Source organism: Muscardinus avellanarius (assembly GCF_963383645.1).
Source record: "Muscardinus avellanarius genome assembly, chromosome: X".
NCBI lineage: Eukaryota > Metazoa > Chordata > Mammalia > Rodentia > Gliridae > Muscardinus > Muscardinus avellanarius.
Genome location: NC_137792.1, coordinates 25,932,507 through 25,945,640, shown reverse-complemented (window position 1 = coordinate 25,945,640; position 13,134 = coordinate 25,932,507). Strand labels below are relative to the sequence as shown.

The following is a 13,134-nucleotide window of genomic DNA, read 5'->3' as shown; positions in this document are numbered from 1 at the left end:
CACCTGGGTTGGTTCCATCATTTGACTATTGTGAAATGTTCTGCCATAAACATGGTTATGCATGTATTACTATAATATTCTAGAATCATTCCCTTTAGAAAGATACCCAGGAGCTATCATAGTTGAATCATACTGTGGATCCATTCCCACTTTTCTAAGGAATCTCCACACTGATTTTGGTACTGGCTGTATTAATTTGCCATCCTATCAACAGTGTGGGATAGTGCCCATTTCCCCACATCCTCACGAGCATAAGAATCAACTCAAGACAGATTCAACACCTGGAAATAAGATCAGAGACTTTTAAGTTACTAGAGAATGGTATAGGTATAACACTCAATATATAGGCACAGGTAGAAACTTCCTCAATAAGACTCCCAAAGCTCAAGAAATTAAAACAAGAATTAAAAAGTGGCATGGCGTTAAACTAAAATGTTTCTGCACATCAAAGGAAACCATCAAGCATCTAAAGAGAGCTTAGAGAATGGGAAATCTTTGCCAGCTATTCCTCTGATAGAGTACTAATATCTAGAATATACAAATTACTTAAAAGAACATTAAGAATCAGTAATTCAATGAAGAAATGGGAAATTGAGTTAAACAGACACTTCACAAGATAATAAATTAAAATGTGCAATAAATATATGAAAAATCATTAGCAATCATGGAAATGAAAATTAAAACTACACTGAGATCCCATCTAACTAACTCTAAATATATTGACAATCTTCAAGAAGTCAAACAAAGCATTTTGACTTATGTTTGAGGTTGGATTTTATTCCATTAACTTTTGGGAGTTATTGAAAATATGAGGGCATGATTAGAGACACATTTTAGAAAGGTCTCTAATTCTAAAGTGTTAAGAATTTCTATTAATGAACCTGTCTTCCACCCCTTCCCTAATATCTCCTCCTTTGCTTCGCTGAGGTTTCTCCTCATCATCTGGAGTCTCTCTTGTATGCCAATTACTCCCTATCTTGCACATATTAAAGAAAATATATAACCCTTTACTCTCTGTAATTGGCTGATCTCACTTAACATAATCTTCTCCGGGTCTTTCCATCTTCTTGCAAACGATGTAATTTTGGTCTTCTTTATTGCTGAGTAAAATTCCATTGTGTGTATTTCCCATAGTTTTGTAATCCATTCATTTGTTGATGGACACCTAAGTTCCTATCATAGTTTTGTTATTGTGACTTAGACTCATTAATAGAAATACTACCATAGACTATGTGTATACATTTGATATATACCAACATCAAGCTGGGTACTTTATATTGGGAAGAAGGGAAATGGGGGGAGCACCAAGAGCATGTGCATGTATGTCATTGTCAATATGATCTACATTAGGATGTGAGACTATAATGCACCAATAAAGGCACAAAAAAGTATCAAGAATAGATAAAAAGGAGATAAAAGGGGAGGCAAATACCAATTAGAAAGCAGTGTCAGAGGGACTGTTAGGAACCAGGCTGAGAGAATAACACAATGACAGGGAAGACAGAGAGAAGAGGGCAAGAGACATACCCCAGGTGGATGTATAAGGACATGCTTATTGATACACTCTGGGGATGAGGGAGCTTGAGAAACTGGAAGCTGCTGGAGCCTTCCATTAATGTTGACAGATGAACAGGTTCAGGCAGGAAGATGATGGTGTTTGGAACTCCTGGGAAGAGAAAAGCTTAACTGAGACTGAAATCAGCAAAACTGTTTAAAGTGATGCATTGTTCATTGTGTCTTTGCTTGCCTTTGTGGCAGACTTTGCTGATAGATCATGTTATTTTCCCTCTGTTGGAGGAGGATTTCAAGCAGTCTCAGAGATTTTAGAAGCCTTTTCCAGCATCCGTGAAGATTGTGTGTTTCTGAGCGTACACACACACACACACACACACACACACACACACACACACACTGGTAGTTCTGAAGCTTACCTGATCGTACCTACAAAGATAATTGGAAAATAGAGTTCAATTTGAGATACCCCAGACATATTGTTCTAGGATTCCTTTTCATGTAAATTTGATGGGGAATATGAATTATGAAAGTCTTGGGATTCTAGGTGGACTCTCTGAAACTTTGGCTTTTTGACCCCATCTGCCGCTACTCTGTGCTTTTATTCTATTGCAAACATTGTTTACTCATTTGTTCTTTGGGGAACATTTTTACTCTCTTCTGCCCCAGTGTCTCTGTACTTATTTCTTCTTATAATGCTTATTCTCACAAATATACATGGCGTTTTCTCTCCTCCTCCTCCTCCTCCTCCTCCTCCTCCTCCTCCTCCTCCTCCTCCTCCTCCTCCTTCTTCTTCTTCTTCTTCTTCTTTCTCTCTCTCTCTCTCTCCCTCTCTCTCTCTCTCTCTCTCGTGTGTGTATGTGTGTGTGTGTGTTTGTTAGTGGGTATTGAACTTAGGGGATTTCTACACCTGGGTTATACCTACAGTCTTTTGTATATTTTGTTTTGAAACAGGGTCTCATTAAGTTGCTGGACTCTCACTACTTGCTGAGGCTGTCCTTGAACCTGCAGTCCTGCTGTCTCAGCCTCTCAAGTACTGGAATTACAAGTGTGCACCACCACACTTGGCTTGTTATCTAACTTAATTCAGGCTTTTATAATAAAAACATACCTAAATCTTAGTGGCTAAACCGAATAGAAATTTCTCACTAGCAAACTTGAAGTTTTTTTTCTTTCTTGGTCAACCAGAACTTTTACTCCAAATGATGAACAAGGAGGCTCCACAGTACTTTGATTCTGTGGGTCTAACATCTCTAAGATGTCCTTTCAAAATGACTATGCTTGCCAGGCATGGTGGCGCACGCTCATAATCCCAGCATTTGGGAGGCTGAGACCAGAGGATCGTGGTTAGCGGACAGCCTCAGCTACTTAGTGAGGCCCTCCGCAACTCAGTGAGACCCTGTTATAAAATAATTAAAAACAGGGCCGGGGGTGTAGCTTGGAGGTAGAATGTCCATGGGTTCCATCCCAAGTACAAAAAAAAAAAACCTTAAAAAATAAAAAATGACTGTGCTTTTACAAGATTAGAATGAGAAAGTAAAAGAAATATTACCTGGATGGCAGTGGGTGGGTGAAGGTGGGGTCATATGCGTGGCCTGGAATCTGTGAGCACCACTTTTTTCACATTCCACTGCTGGAACTCAGTCAAGTAACCACACCAAATGACAAGGGCGGCTAGAAAAGAAAAGAGTTGAATTTTCCAGTAGGCAGCTATCTAATACTTGCCACAAGGATTTTACTCCAATGCCCTTTCAGTGGTATAGTCCATTTATAGCCGGGTGTGATGGCGCACGCTTGTAATCCCCGCACTTGGGAGGCTGAGACAGGAGGATCATGCAGGTTTGAAGCCAGCCCCAGCTACTTAGTGAGGCTCTCAGCCACTTAGTGAGACCCTGTTTCCAAATAAAATATAAAATAGGTCTGGGACTGTAGCCCAGAGGTAGAAAGCCTCTGGGTTCCACCCCCAGTACCACCAAAAAAGAAAAAAAAAAAACTTAATCCTGGCCGGGCGTGTGGCGCACGCTTGTAATCCCCGCGCTTGGGAGGCTGAGACAGGAGGATCTCACAGGTTTGAAGCCAGCCTCAGCTACTGAGTGAGGCTCCCAGCAACTTAGTGAGACCCTGTTTCCAAGTAAAGTATAAAATAGGTCTGAGAGTATAGCCTAGAGGTAGAAAAGCCCCTGGGTTCCACACCCAGTATCACCAAAAAAAAAAAAAAATAGTCTCATCTGGTGACACATTTTCTTACAGACTGACATTATGACTCTAATTGTGTTTCCCCAAGGGGAAAAATATGTCAAGGTAGTTGCCATAAGAAAGAAATATAACTGTCAGATAATATATTACAAAGTTTGATTTCAAATAGTCTCCCTGTGTACTCTTACATGCTTATAAGCACTTTTATGTGTATAAGCCTGTGAGTTTAGGTGAAAAGTCTGAGCTAGAAATAGAAAGTTCAGAATCTGTATTCTCCTTTGTTGTGTCTCATTTTCTCTATCTATTGAATGGTGGGAGTGACGGGGTAACACTTGGGTTTCTGACAGCACGGTATAATCCTTGCAAACACATTGTAAAGGGTTTATTTTACTGATTTAAGACAAGAGATCATTGAATCCTATAGAGGTTAAATCAATTGCTCAACTTTCCACCCTCACCTGGTAACCAGCATCATTTAGTTTGAGACATTTTTTTTTTTCAGATACCCTCACTGCTGTGCTCCAGGTTTTCCCTCATTCTCCACACCTACCTCCAAGGTGCCAATCATTTCCCATAAATAAATGCATGGGAAATCCATGATATGTGATCCTCCTTAGAAACGCTTCATTTATGTGAGGCACAACTTTAGGCTAAATGAATGAATGTTTGATTTTGTGACTCATGCAGTAACCTGATAAGGGAATCGTGTCGGTTTAACCACAGTTGATGCCTAAATTCTCACCCTAACAATGTCCCACAAACATTGGGGGAGTTATGTGTGTTTGAAAGTGAATGGTTTTTTTTTTTTACAATAAAGTCACCTTATATTTGAATTCTCCTGAAGTGTCTCAGTTTATAAGGTACATGTTTACTCTAAACAACAAAGTTACATTTAGGAAAAGAAATATTGGCCACCTCTAAATTCAACTCATGCATATTTTGGTGGCTTGTGAAGGTCAACTGGTAGAGTAGCAAAAAAAATGCAAGAAAACAAATTTAAAGTTATAAATAACTCTGATGGTATAACATCACAATTTCAAGAGTTGGATGTCCTTGCCATGAAGGTTTAGAAAGAATATTGTTCAAAGCAATTCAGTAAGTGGTTACAGTGTGAAGCTTGTGCACATATGGCACTGATAAAAGAAAAAAATTGATTTTATATAACATAATATTGTCTTACCTTATGTCATTGTGTGAATAAAATCCAAGCAAAACATTTCTCATGAATTCAGCAGTATTGTGATTCAGGCCACATGGGTATAACCTTCTGGAAAAGTTGAGTTAGGTGACTCAAAAACTGTATCCATCAGGATGAAAATTCCAATGTTATAGGCACACATGGAGGATTTAAACACAATTATGTGCTAGAAATATGAATAAAGAAATATAATATAATTAATGAAATAATTTGTAGCATATAATTTAAAGTAGTACATATATGTTCAAACAAATTAAATAAACATTATACACAGATAGGTGATGACTCTACGTATATTTTGTGAAGTTACTATGTGAAAGCTGACCACAAAACTTGGAGAGAAATTTCTACTTTGGTAAACTGGTAATCAGCTTGTATTTGGATATATAGTATATAAATCTCCTGAGCTTTAATTTGTTCATTGAGAGCATTAGGAAGGGAATATAAAGGCTATATAAAATGTTAAGAGAGATTCAAGTGTGATATGGTGGTGCACACCTGTAATCCCAGTAATTGGGAAGCTGAGACAGGAGGATCACAGGTTTGCCACCAGCCTTAGCAACTTTTGAGGCCCTCCACAACATAGTGAGGCCCTGTTTTAAAATAAAAGTTAAAATGGGGTTGAAGGCAGCTCAGAGGTAGAATACCTCTGGGCTTAATCACGAGTACCTAAAAAAAATAATAATAGATAGGGGAGAAGGGGGAGGGAGGAGAAAAGGGGGAGGGAGGAAGGGAAGAAAGGAGGAAGAGGAGAGAGAAAGAGAGGGAAAGGGAGGGAGAGAGAGAGGGGGAGGGAGAAAGGGAGGGATGGAGGGAGGGAGGGAGGGAGAGAGAGAGAGTGAGAGAGAGAGAGAGAGAGAAATAAAAAAATATCCAGCACTTTGCTTTAAACTCATGGTAGATAGCCCTCCCACTGACATCATGTGATGGTGTCTTAGAGTCTTTTTCTCTTACCATAAGTACAGTCCCACAGAAATTGTTCATTAAGAGTTAATGTTAAATTCATTGAATTTAGCAACACATCAGTAACTCTTCCTTTCTGATTATGCAAATCTCTCCTCATCATAATATGTGCTTCCTCCAATTACATTATGAACATTTATAATGTAAATGGTAACAGAGCCAATATTTCAAACAGAAGCCATTCTTTAAAAAAAATCGCTGAATGTATTGAAATGCATCTAAAAGTAAAATATTTAGCACGTAATTGCAGATGAGCAATGTTAAATATCTCATTCATTATTATTACTACCACATGCCTGAATAAATTCTAGCATAAGCATTAAGCAAGTAGGTAAACAAAGAAATAACACTTCATGTGATGAATGCCAATATAAAGCATGCTTAAACTGTTCCGTCAAGAGACAAGCCCGGAAATGCTAACTGTGTTCCTTTACTTTTCTGCAATCATCTAGATACATAAATTTAAATTGCAGCTTTTAAAACTTCAAATCGAGGCTTTTGAAATTTCAGAAAACACAGGCACTTGGAAAAGCAGATTCTAACAAGGTCCCAGTGGGATTTTGGCACCATCTTTTTTATATTTCAAAGTAAAAAAAAAAAAAATCTAGACAAGAAATGACTACCAAATGTTTTCATGTTTTAAAAGATGCTCTACTTTTTTAAAAATTAAATCATCAGATAAAAGTTTCTTGCATTATGTAAAAAGAAATATTATAGCAAAAAGCTTACCCAGAGCTTTTACTTTTTAAGTGATGATTTATCCTATCCTGGAGTTAATATTCTTCTAAATTCGTCTATAGTTTATGCCCATGAAAACATATACAAGTTGCTGTCTTTCAAACTGATGTTGAAGATTAATTATAAAAAGTACTTAATAATTTATAGAGCACAGATGAATCCCAAATCTACTGTATCCAAATACACTATAATCATAGAAAATTTGGCATAATTATATTGGAAGTTTAGTAATTCTTCACAAATTAATTTATTAATTATAATCAACATCATTCAAGAGATTTTATAATTTTTCAAATAACATAATAAATAAATTAGAATTCTAAAGTGGGAGAGGGAGTTAACCTATCAGAAATTAAACATTTAGCTCTTCTATGGTTGAAGTAGTGCGTCACTGTCACAAAACTATACAGTACATCAACAAGCAGAACGTTAATAACATAAACATTTTAAAATAATGAAAAAAGCACCACAAATGCATAGAGAGCAGATTGTGCAGGGAGAAAATACCAATTTCTGAAAACCTTGTCAAGGTCATAAATTTAACTTCATATGAATTTAAGATGAATTGCATACTTAGTTTTTTTTAATGAAAGTATACTGATCCAAAATAAAGGTATCTAAAAATTGTAGAATAGGCACAATTTTAAGAATAATGTCAGGCAGGCGGCGTGTGGCACACGCTTGTAATGCCCGCATTTGGGAGGCAGAGACAGGAGGACTGCACTGGTTCAAAGCCAGGTGCACTGGCTTAAGACACCCTGTTTCCAAATAAAAATATAAAAAATAGGTGTCTGGGAGTGTAGCCTGGAGGTAGAAGGGTTTCCAGGAACCCCAGAACCACCAAAATAATAATAATAATAATAATAATAATAATAATAATAATAATAATGTCAATGAAAGAAAGAACCAAGATGGTGAGATGGGGAGGAAAATACATAAAGAATTTGTGCATGTGTGTTGTAGAACACTGAACCTCACATTATAGTGCAATTAGATACACCAATAAAACAATTTAAAAAATAAGATTTGAGTGTAGTGGCTTATTCCCGTAATCCCAGTACTTTGGAAGCTAAGGCAGGAGACTTAGTTTCCAAGCCAGCCTTAGCAACATAGTGACACTCTAAGCAACTTAACAAGACTCTGCTTCAAAATAAAAAGTAAAAGTGGTTGGGGGTATAAGTTGGAGGCAAAACACCCCTATATTCAATCTCTAGGATCATAAAATATGATAAAGTAAATAGCCAAGAAATAAATTGTCCTATTTCCAATTTAGAAACAAACAGAAATATAAACAAAACCAGAAGACAAAAAGAAACCCAGAAAAATATTCTCAATAAATTTATTTACACATAATGTGAAAAGAGCCCTTACAAATAAAACAATGAGGATAAATGAGCCACAGACATAGCAGACAATTGTCAGTGGAAACATAAATGACAAACACACACGCACATAAATAGTTTTTGACATTCCTATTAATAAGAACTGTAAAATATCAATGAAAAACTTTTTTTCTAAAAGGTATATAAAAATCAATGCTCAAAGTGCAGTAGGCCTAGCATTTTCTAACTATTGGAGGGAGTTTGAGTGTTCTTTGCAAGAATTGCAAAGAGATTTAGCAATATATATCTAATTCCTTATGATTTTTACTGTAAATTTCTCTTTCTAATTCTATTGAATATAGTAGATACATGAGCTAAAATGCAGAAACAAATGTTTTTGTTGTAAGATTATTTATTAGAATAAAAATTAAAACCAAACTAAATGTCTAAAAACAAAAGAATAATGAAATATGATATATTCACCTAGATCTCATTACTTAGATCTTAAAACATCATTTTTTGAGTAATTAATGACCTAAAGAAATATTCAAAGTAAAATATTAAGTGAATAAAATAGTTACAGAATGTTTATAGGGTTTTATCGCAATTACATGTATAAATCTCAATTGTAATGAATAAGTACATTTCCAATCTTTATCTTGGATGAGTACTCGAAATAGGAAATCGTATAGTTTGGGATATTCAATTATGTAAATAATTTGAGTAAATAATTTGAGACACATTTAAAGTGAGGAGGCATTTGCTTCTGGGATTTTATTCTCTGCTTTTGATTTACTATTATCATTTTTTAATATTAGTTGATATTATTATTTTCTACTCTTCAAATTTTTAGTTGGTTTTGGGTTGAGAGGTTCCCCTCCTTAAAATTATCTCTTTGTAGGATAAAAGTTCAAACTTAAAAGAAAAGTACTGATGAAAACAAAAGACATTTTTATTTTTTCTTCTTATTTTTTTGGGTATTGGAGATTGAACCCAGAGGCATTTCATCTCTGGGATACTCCCTCTGCCCTATTTTATTTTTATTTTTAAATAGGGGTTTACTAGGTTGATGAGAGTCTTAATACTTGCTGAGGCTGTCCTCAAGCCTGCAATCCTCCTATCTCAACCTCTCAAGCACTGAGATTATAAGTGTGCACTACTGCACCTGGCAAACACTTTCAAAAAGAATAAAAAAGATAGAGAAAGAGATGAGGTAGATCCTTTAACTCCAGACCCAAGGTGTTGAATCAGCTTAGACATTTAAAAAATACTATAGCACTAACACTTTTAAACATATACAAAATATTTATCGTAGAATATTCCCTCTTCCAGCAATGCTTTTAAAGTCAGAACGTGAAGAAAACTACTATCCCACATTCTAAAACAAGCTGTCAGTATCTTAGGAAGCCACTTCTTCATAAGGTTTACAGAGAAGCAACACTAGCAGTAGTTCCAGCAATTTTCAATCTCTGTGCCCCACTTTCTGAAAGGAAAAGTGATTCAGGAGAGTCCACTCAAAATGGAAGGCTGTTTTACAAATATATCAATCAATTTTTCACTTATATTTTACTTTGTATGCATACACAAGAGGATAATATGACAAAATATAGAACAAGTTTCTTAGTAAAATAAAATCTCTAAGTGATTCATCATCATTAAATTGGGAGCATCCCCTACCCCATACCTACCCCCTTTCTCATTGGTACTCAAGATGATGGTACTGAATAGGCTATTTACCACAGGCTTCTTTAACCTGGTGATACACTGTAGTGTACATTAAGGGATTAATTAGAGCGTGTTTCAGAATCAATTATTTTAAAGAACGGGAAAGATTCCTTTAGAAGAGAATTGCATCCAGGATTGCAAAGAACAATGAGCTCTTCATCCATCCATTCCCTTGACAGATATTTATTGCCTAGCTGTTCTATGCCAAATTTCTTGCCCTCAAGAAGCTTAATTTCACATGTGAAAGACCAACAATATGCCAGGGAAATAACCAAACTCTAGAGCATGCTCATTTTAGAAACTAGAGAGAAAGACAAGAACAGGGAGAAATAATAAAAACACTAGGGGGAGAAGCAATGTGAAGTGGGGTCATTATGGAAGACCCATGGGGCATGTTTGATATTTGAGGAAAGAGCTTGCTTGGCAGAGAGAAGAGCAAGTACGAAGATGCAGAGGGGTAAAGAAGATATTGTAGATTAGTATTATTCAGTAGAAAAACTAGTTGAGCCATTATATGTCATTTAAAGATTTTAGTTGCCACACAAAACAAATAGAAGGCAACAGGTAAAATAAATAGTAATATATTCAGTTAACCCAATACATCAAAATGGCATTTCAAGCCAGGCAAATTGGTGCTCGCCTGTAATCCCCGTCTTAGGAGGCTGAGACAGGAGGATTGAAAGTTCAAGACCAGGCTCTGCAATGAAACGAGACTCTCAGCAACTTAGCGAGACTCTGTTTCAAATCAAATAAATAAATAAATAAAAATGTCTGGGTATGTATCTCAGAGTTAGAATGCCCCTGGGTTCAATCCCTAGTACTAATAAAATAGAGTATCATTTCAGTCTGTATATGATATAAAAAGTATTACTGAGCTGTTAAGCATTATTTTATTTTAATAGTCTATTTTTAGAGAAATTTTAGATTCAAAGCAAAATGAAGCAGAAGGTGTATGCATGATATATGATATTCTCATTCTCTCTTCTCTCTCTCTTTCTCTCTCTCTATCTCTCTATCTCTCTATCTCTATCTCTATCTCTCTCTAGTACTGGGGATCAAACCCAAGAGATTGTAGCTCTTAGATACATCTATACCCTTTTTATTTAGTTAATTATTTTTGAAATAGGGTTTTTTAAAGTTACTATGTGTTAGCTTCAAATCTGTGATTATCCTGCCTCAGCCTCCAAGTGCTGGAATTAAAAGCATGCACCACCACCCTATCTTGGTTCATCTGTCTTTTTTTTTTTAACTAAATCTTTGAAATTTGGTGTATATTTTTAAATTTGCATCTCATCTCAATTTTTACCAGCCACGTTTGAAGAGCTCAGTAGCCACATATGATAGTGTTTTACCATTTTGAAAAGTGCAGATCTGGGCTCTTTTAGAACACTATAATAGAATTTGTATGTTTGGTTTTTCATTTTTAGTGGGGTAGGAAGTGATGGAAGAGTTCTGCGTGCAGATTTGACATAATCTGATTTGGGCTTCACAGGAAACCTGTCTCCTGTGTTGGCAACATAGGAGAGAGTATCACCTTTTATGTCCCCAAACAAACTTTGAGCAGGATTGCATCAAATAGCAAAGTTAATTATAAACAAGCCCAAATCCAATAATCAGATTCTGCTTTGGGGAATTAATATAATTGTTCTTAGCTTTGTCTTTGCATAGTCCATATCTTAATCCTGCAAACGTAGATCTCTGTTCACGTATAGAAACTCAGACCATTTTCTTCTCTGGAATGTCTTCTAATCTCGACCCCCCAAAATAACAGCCTCCTATGATAATCATAATCCTTGGTCTATATGCTTGTTTCTTCTTATGGACTGTGAGTATATAGCATATCTATCTTTTGCCCTAATACCCAATAGATTTCTGGGAAGATAGTATACCCTCAGATAGTATACTCTCAATAAATATTTGTTAATTCAAAGCAAAAAAGTTACTTCTTAGCTAAATGTCCAAATTTCCATCAACATATATGCATTTACGCTTTTGAATCCTATAGAGCTAGGAGAATGAACATACCGAGACTACACACAACATGAATTATCATAGACATAATTTTGGGTGAAAGAAGCCAGACACAAAAGAATACATATCACACAATTTCGTTTACTTAGTGTTGAGTACAGAAAAAAATAACCAAAGTTGACATATTTCTGGATACACTTGGAGGCAGTAATTGAAAAATTACTACAGAAAGAGATCTCTGGGCTTCTGACACCATTTTATATTATCACTTGTTTTACACTGTGTCCAAATTTTAAAATTTCATCAAGCCACACAGATATGGGGAAGTGTAGACTTCCCCATATACTTCAATCAGAACCTGACATGCAAGCGATAGATTGCTTCCAATAAAACAACAAAATGAAAAAAATTTGTGAATTATTTTAAGCACAAACCATTTTGTTCAGCTGGAAGCTTTCCTATCCAATATGTGAGAATAAGTTTATGGCTAATTAAATAGCATACAGTATATGCATCTTTATAATTAAACATTTCCACTAGCATAACATATGTTAAGTATTATAAATCAATTTTTGTCTTTCTTGGAAAAAATTATAAATCCTAATTTGGGAAGCATTTTACATGCATTCTTTTAGTGTTATTTGGAACTCTTGCTTTTTACTTTTATCCTTTAATTCTCCATAAATTATGCTTTAATGAAGCATTTTAAAACGTGCAACTTCATGTCATATACTTAGTTTACTGCAGTGGTTCCCCAAAATGGTCAATTTGCCCCCCATGGGGGTTATTTAGTAATGGCTCAAGACAGTTTTGGTTGTCACAACTGGGAATAACAGGGGAGTTGTTACTCAACTCTCGTGTTATAGACATCTAGTGTGTTCAGGCCAGGAATGCTACTAAATCTAGTGCGTATAGGCCAGGAATCCTACTTACTATTCTATGAGAGACAAAACAATCCCTCACAACAAAATTTTCCAACCTTAACTTTGAGCAGTGTATAGGTTGAGAAACCTTGCTCTAATGTAATAAAATGATGTTGTTGTAATTTTTAAAACAGAAATTTATCTTGACTGACTTTAGTCCCTTTTGGAAATTTTTGAAGTACTGAAATTGATTTATTCAAAGCAAATGAATTTTCTTAAAATAAATTCTGTATTGCAAACATTTTTTAGAATGCTTATTTTTAAGTGTTTGCCATATTTTTCCAGTTTGCTTAAAAGAAGAAAATTTGAGAAATATATCATTTATAACCATTTTATTTTTCTTTCTCCAGGCTAGAAGAACAAAAGAATATCTTGTCAGAATTTCAAAGAGATTTAAATGAATTTGTTTTATGGTTGGAAGAAGCAGATAACATTGCTAGTATTCCACTTGAACTTGGAAATGAGCAGCAGCTAAAAGAAAATCTTGAACAAGTCAAGGTAATTTTATTTTCTAAAATCCCCAAGGGCCTAATTGTATAAAAGCATATAAATCTATTTTTAAATGTATTTAGTCATTGACTCCTGC

At 35.4% G+C, this 13,134-nt stretch overlaps 1 protein-coding gene across 2 annotated transcripts in view; it reads left to right on the top strand.

Moving 5' to 3' along the window:
* DMD (dystrophin) overlaps window positions 1-13,134 on the top strand; it is a gene marked incomplete at both ends in the record, with an annotated part of 2,101,015 nt that overhangs the window by 1,220,722 nt on the left and 867,159 nt on the right. For both annotated transcript variants that reach the window (XM_080719244.1, XM_080719243.1), the window contains one exon: window positions 12,899-13,046. In XM_080719244.1, the coding sequence (XP_080575370.1) occupies window positions 12,899-13,046 (148 nt within the window). The remainder of the gene's footprint in view (window positions 1-12,898; window positions 13,047-13,134) is intronic.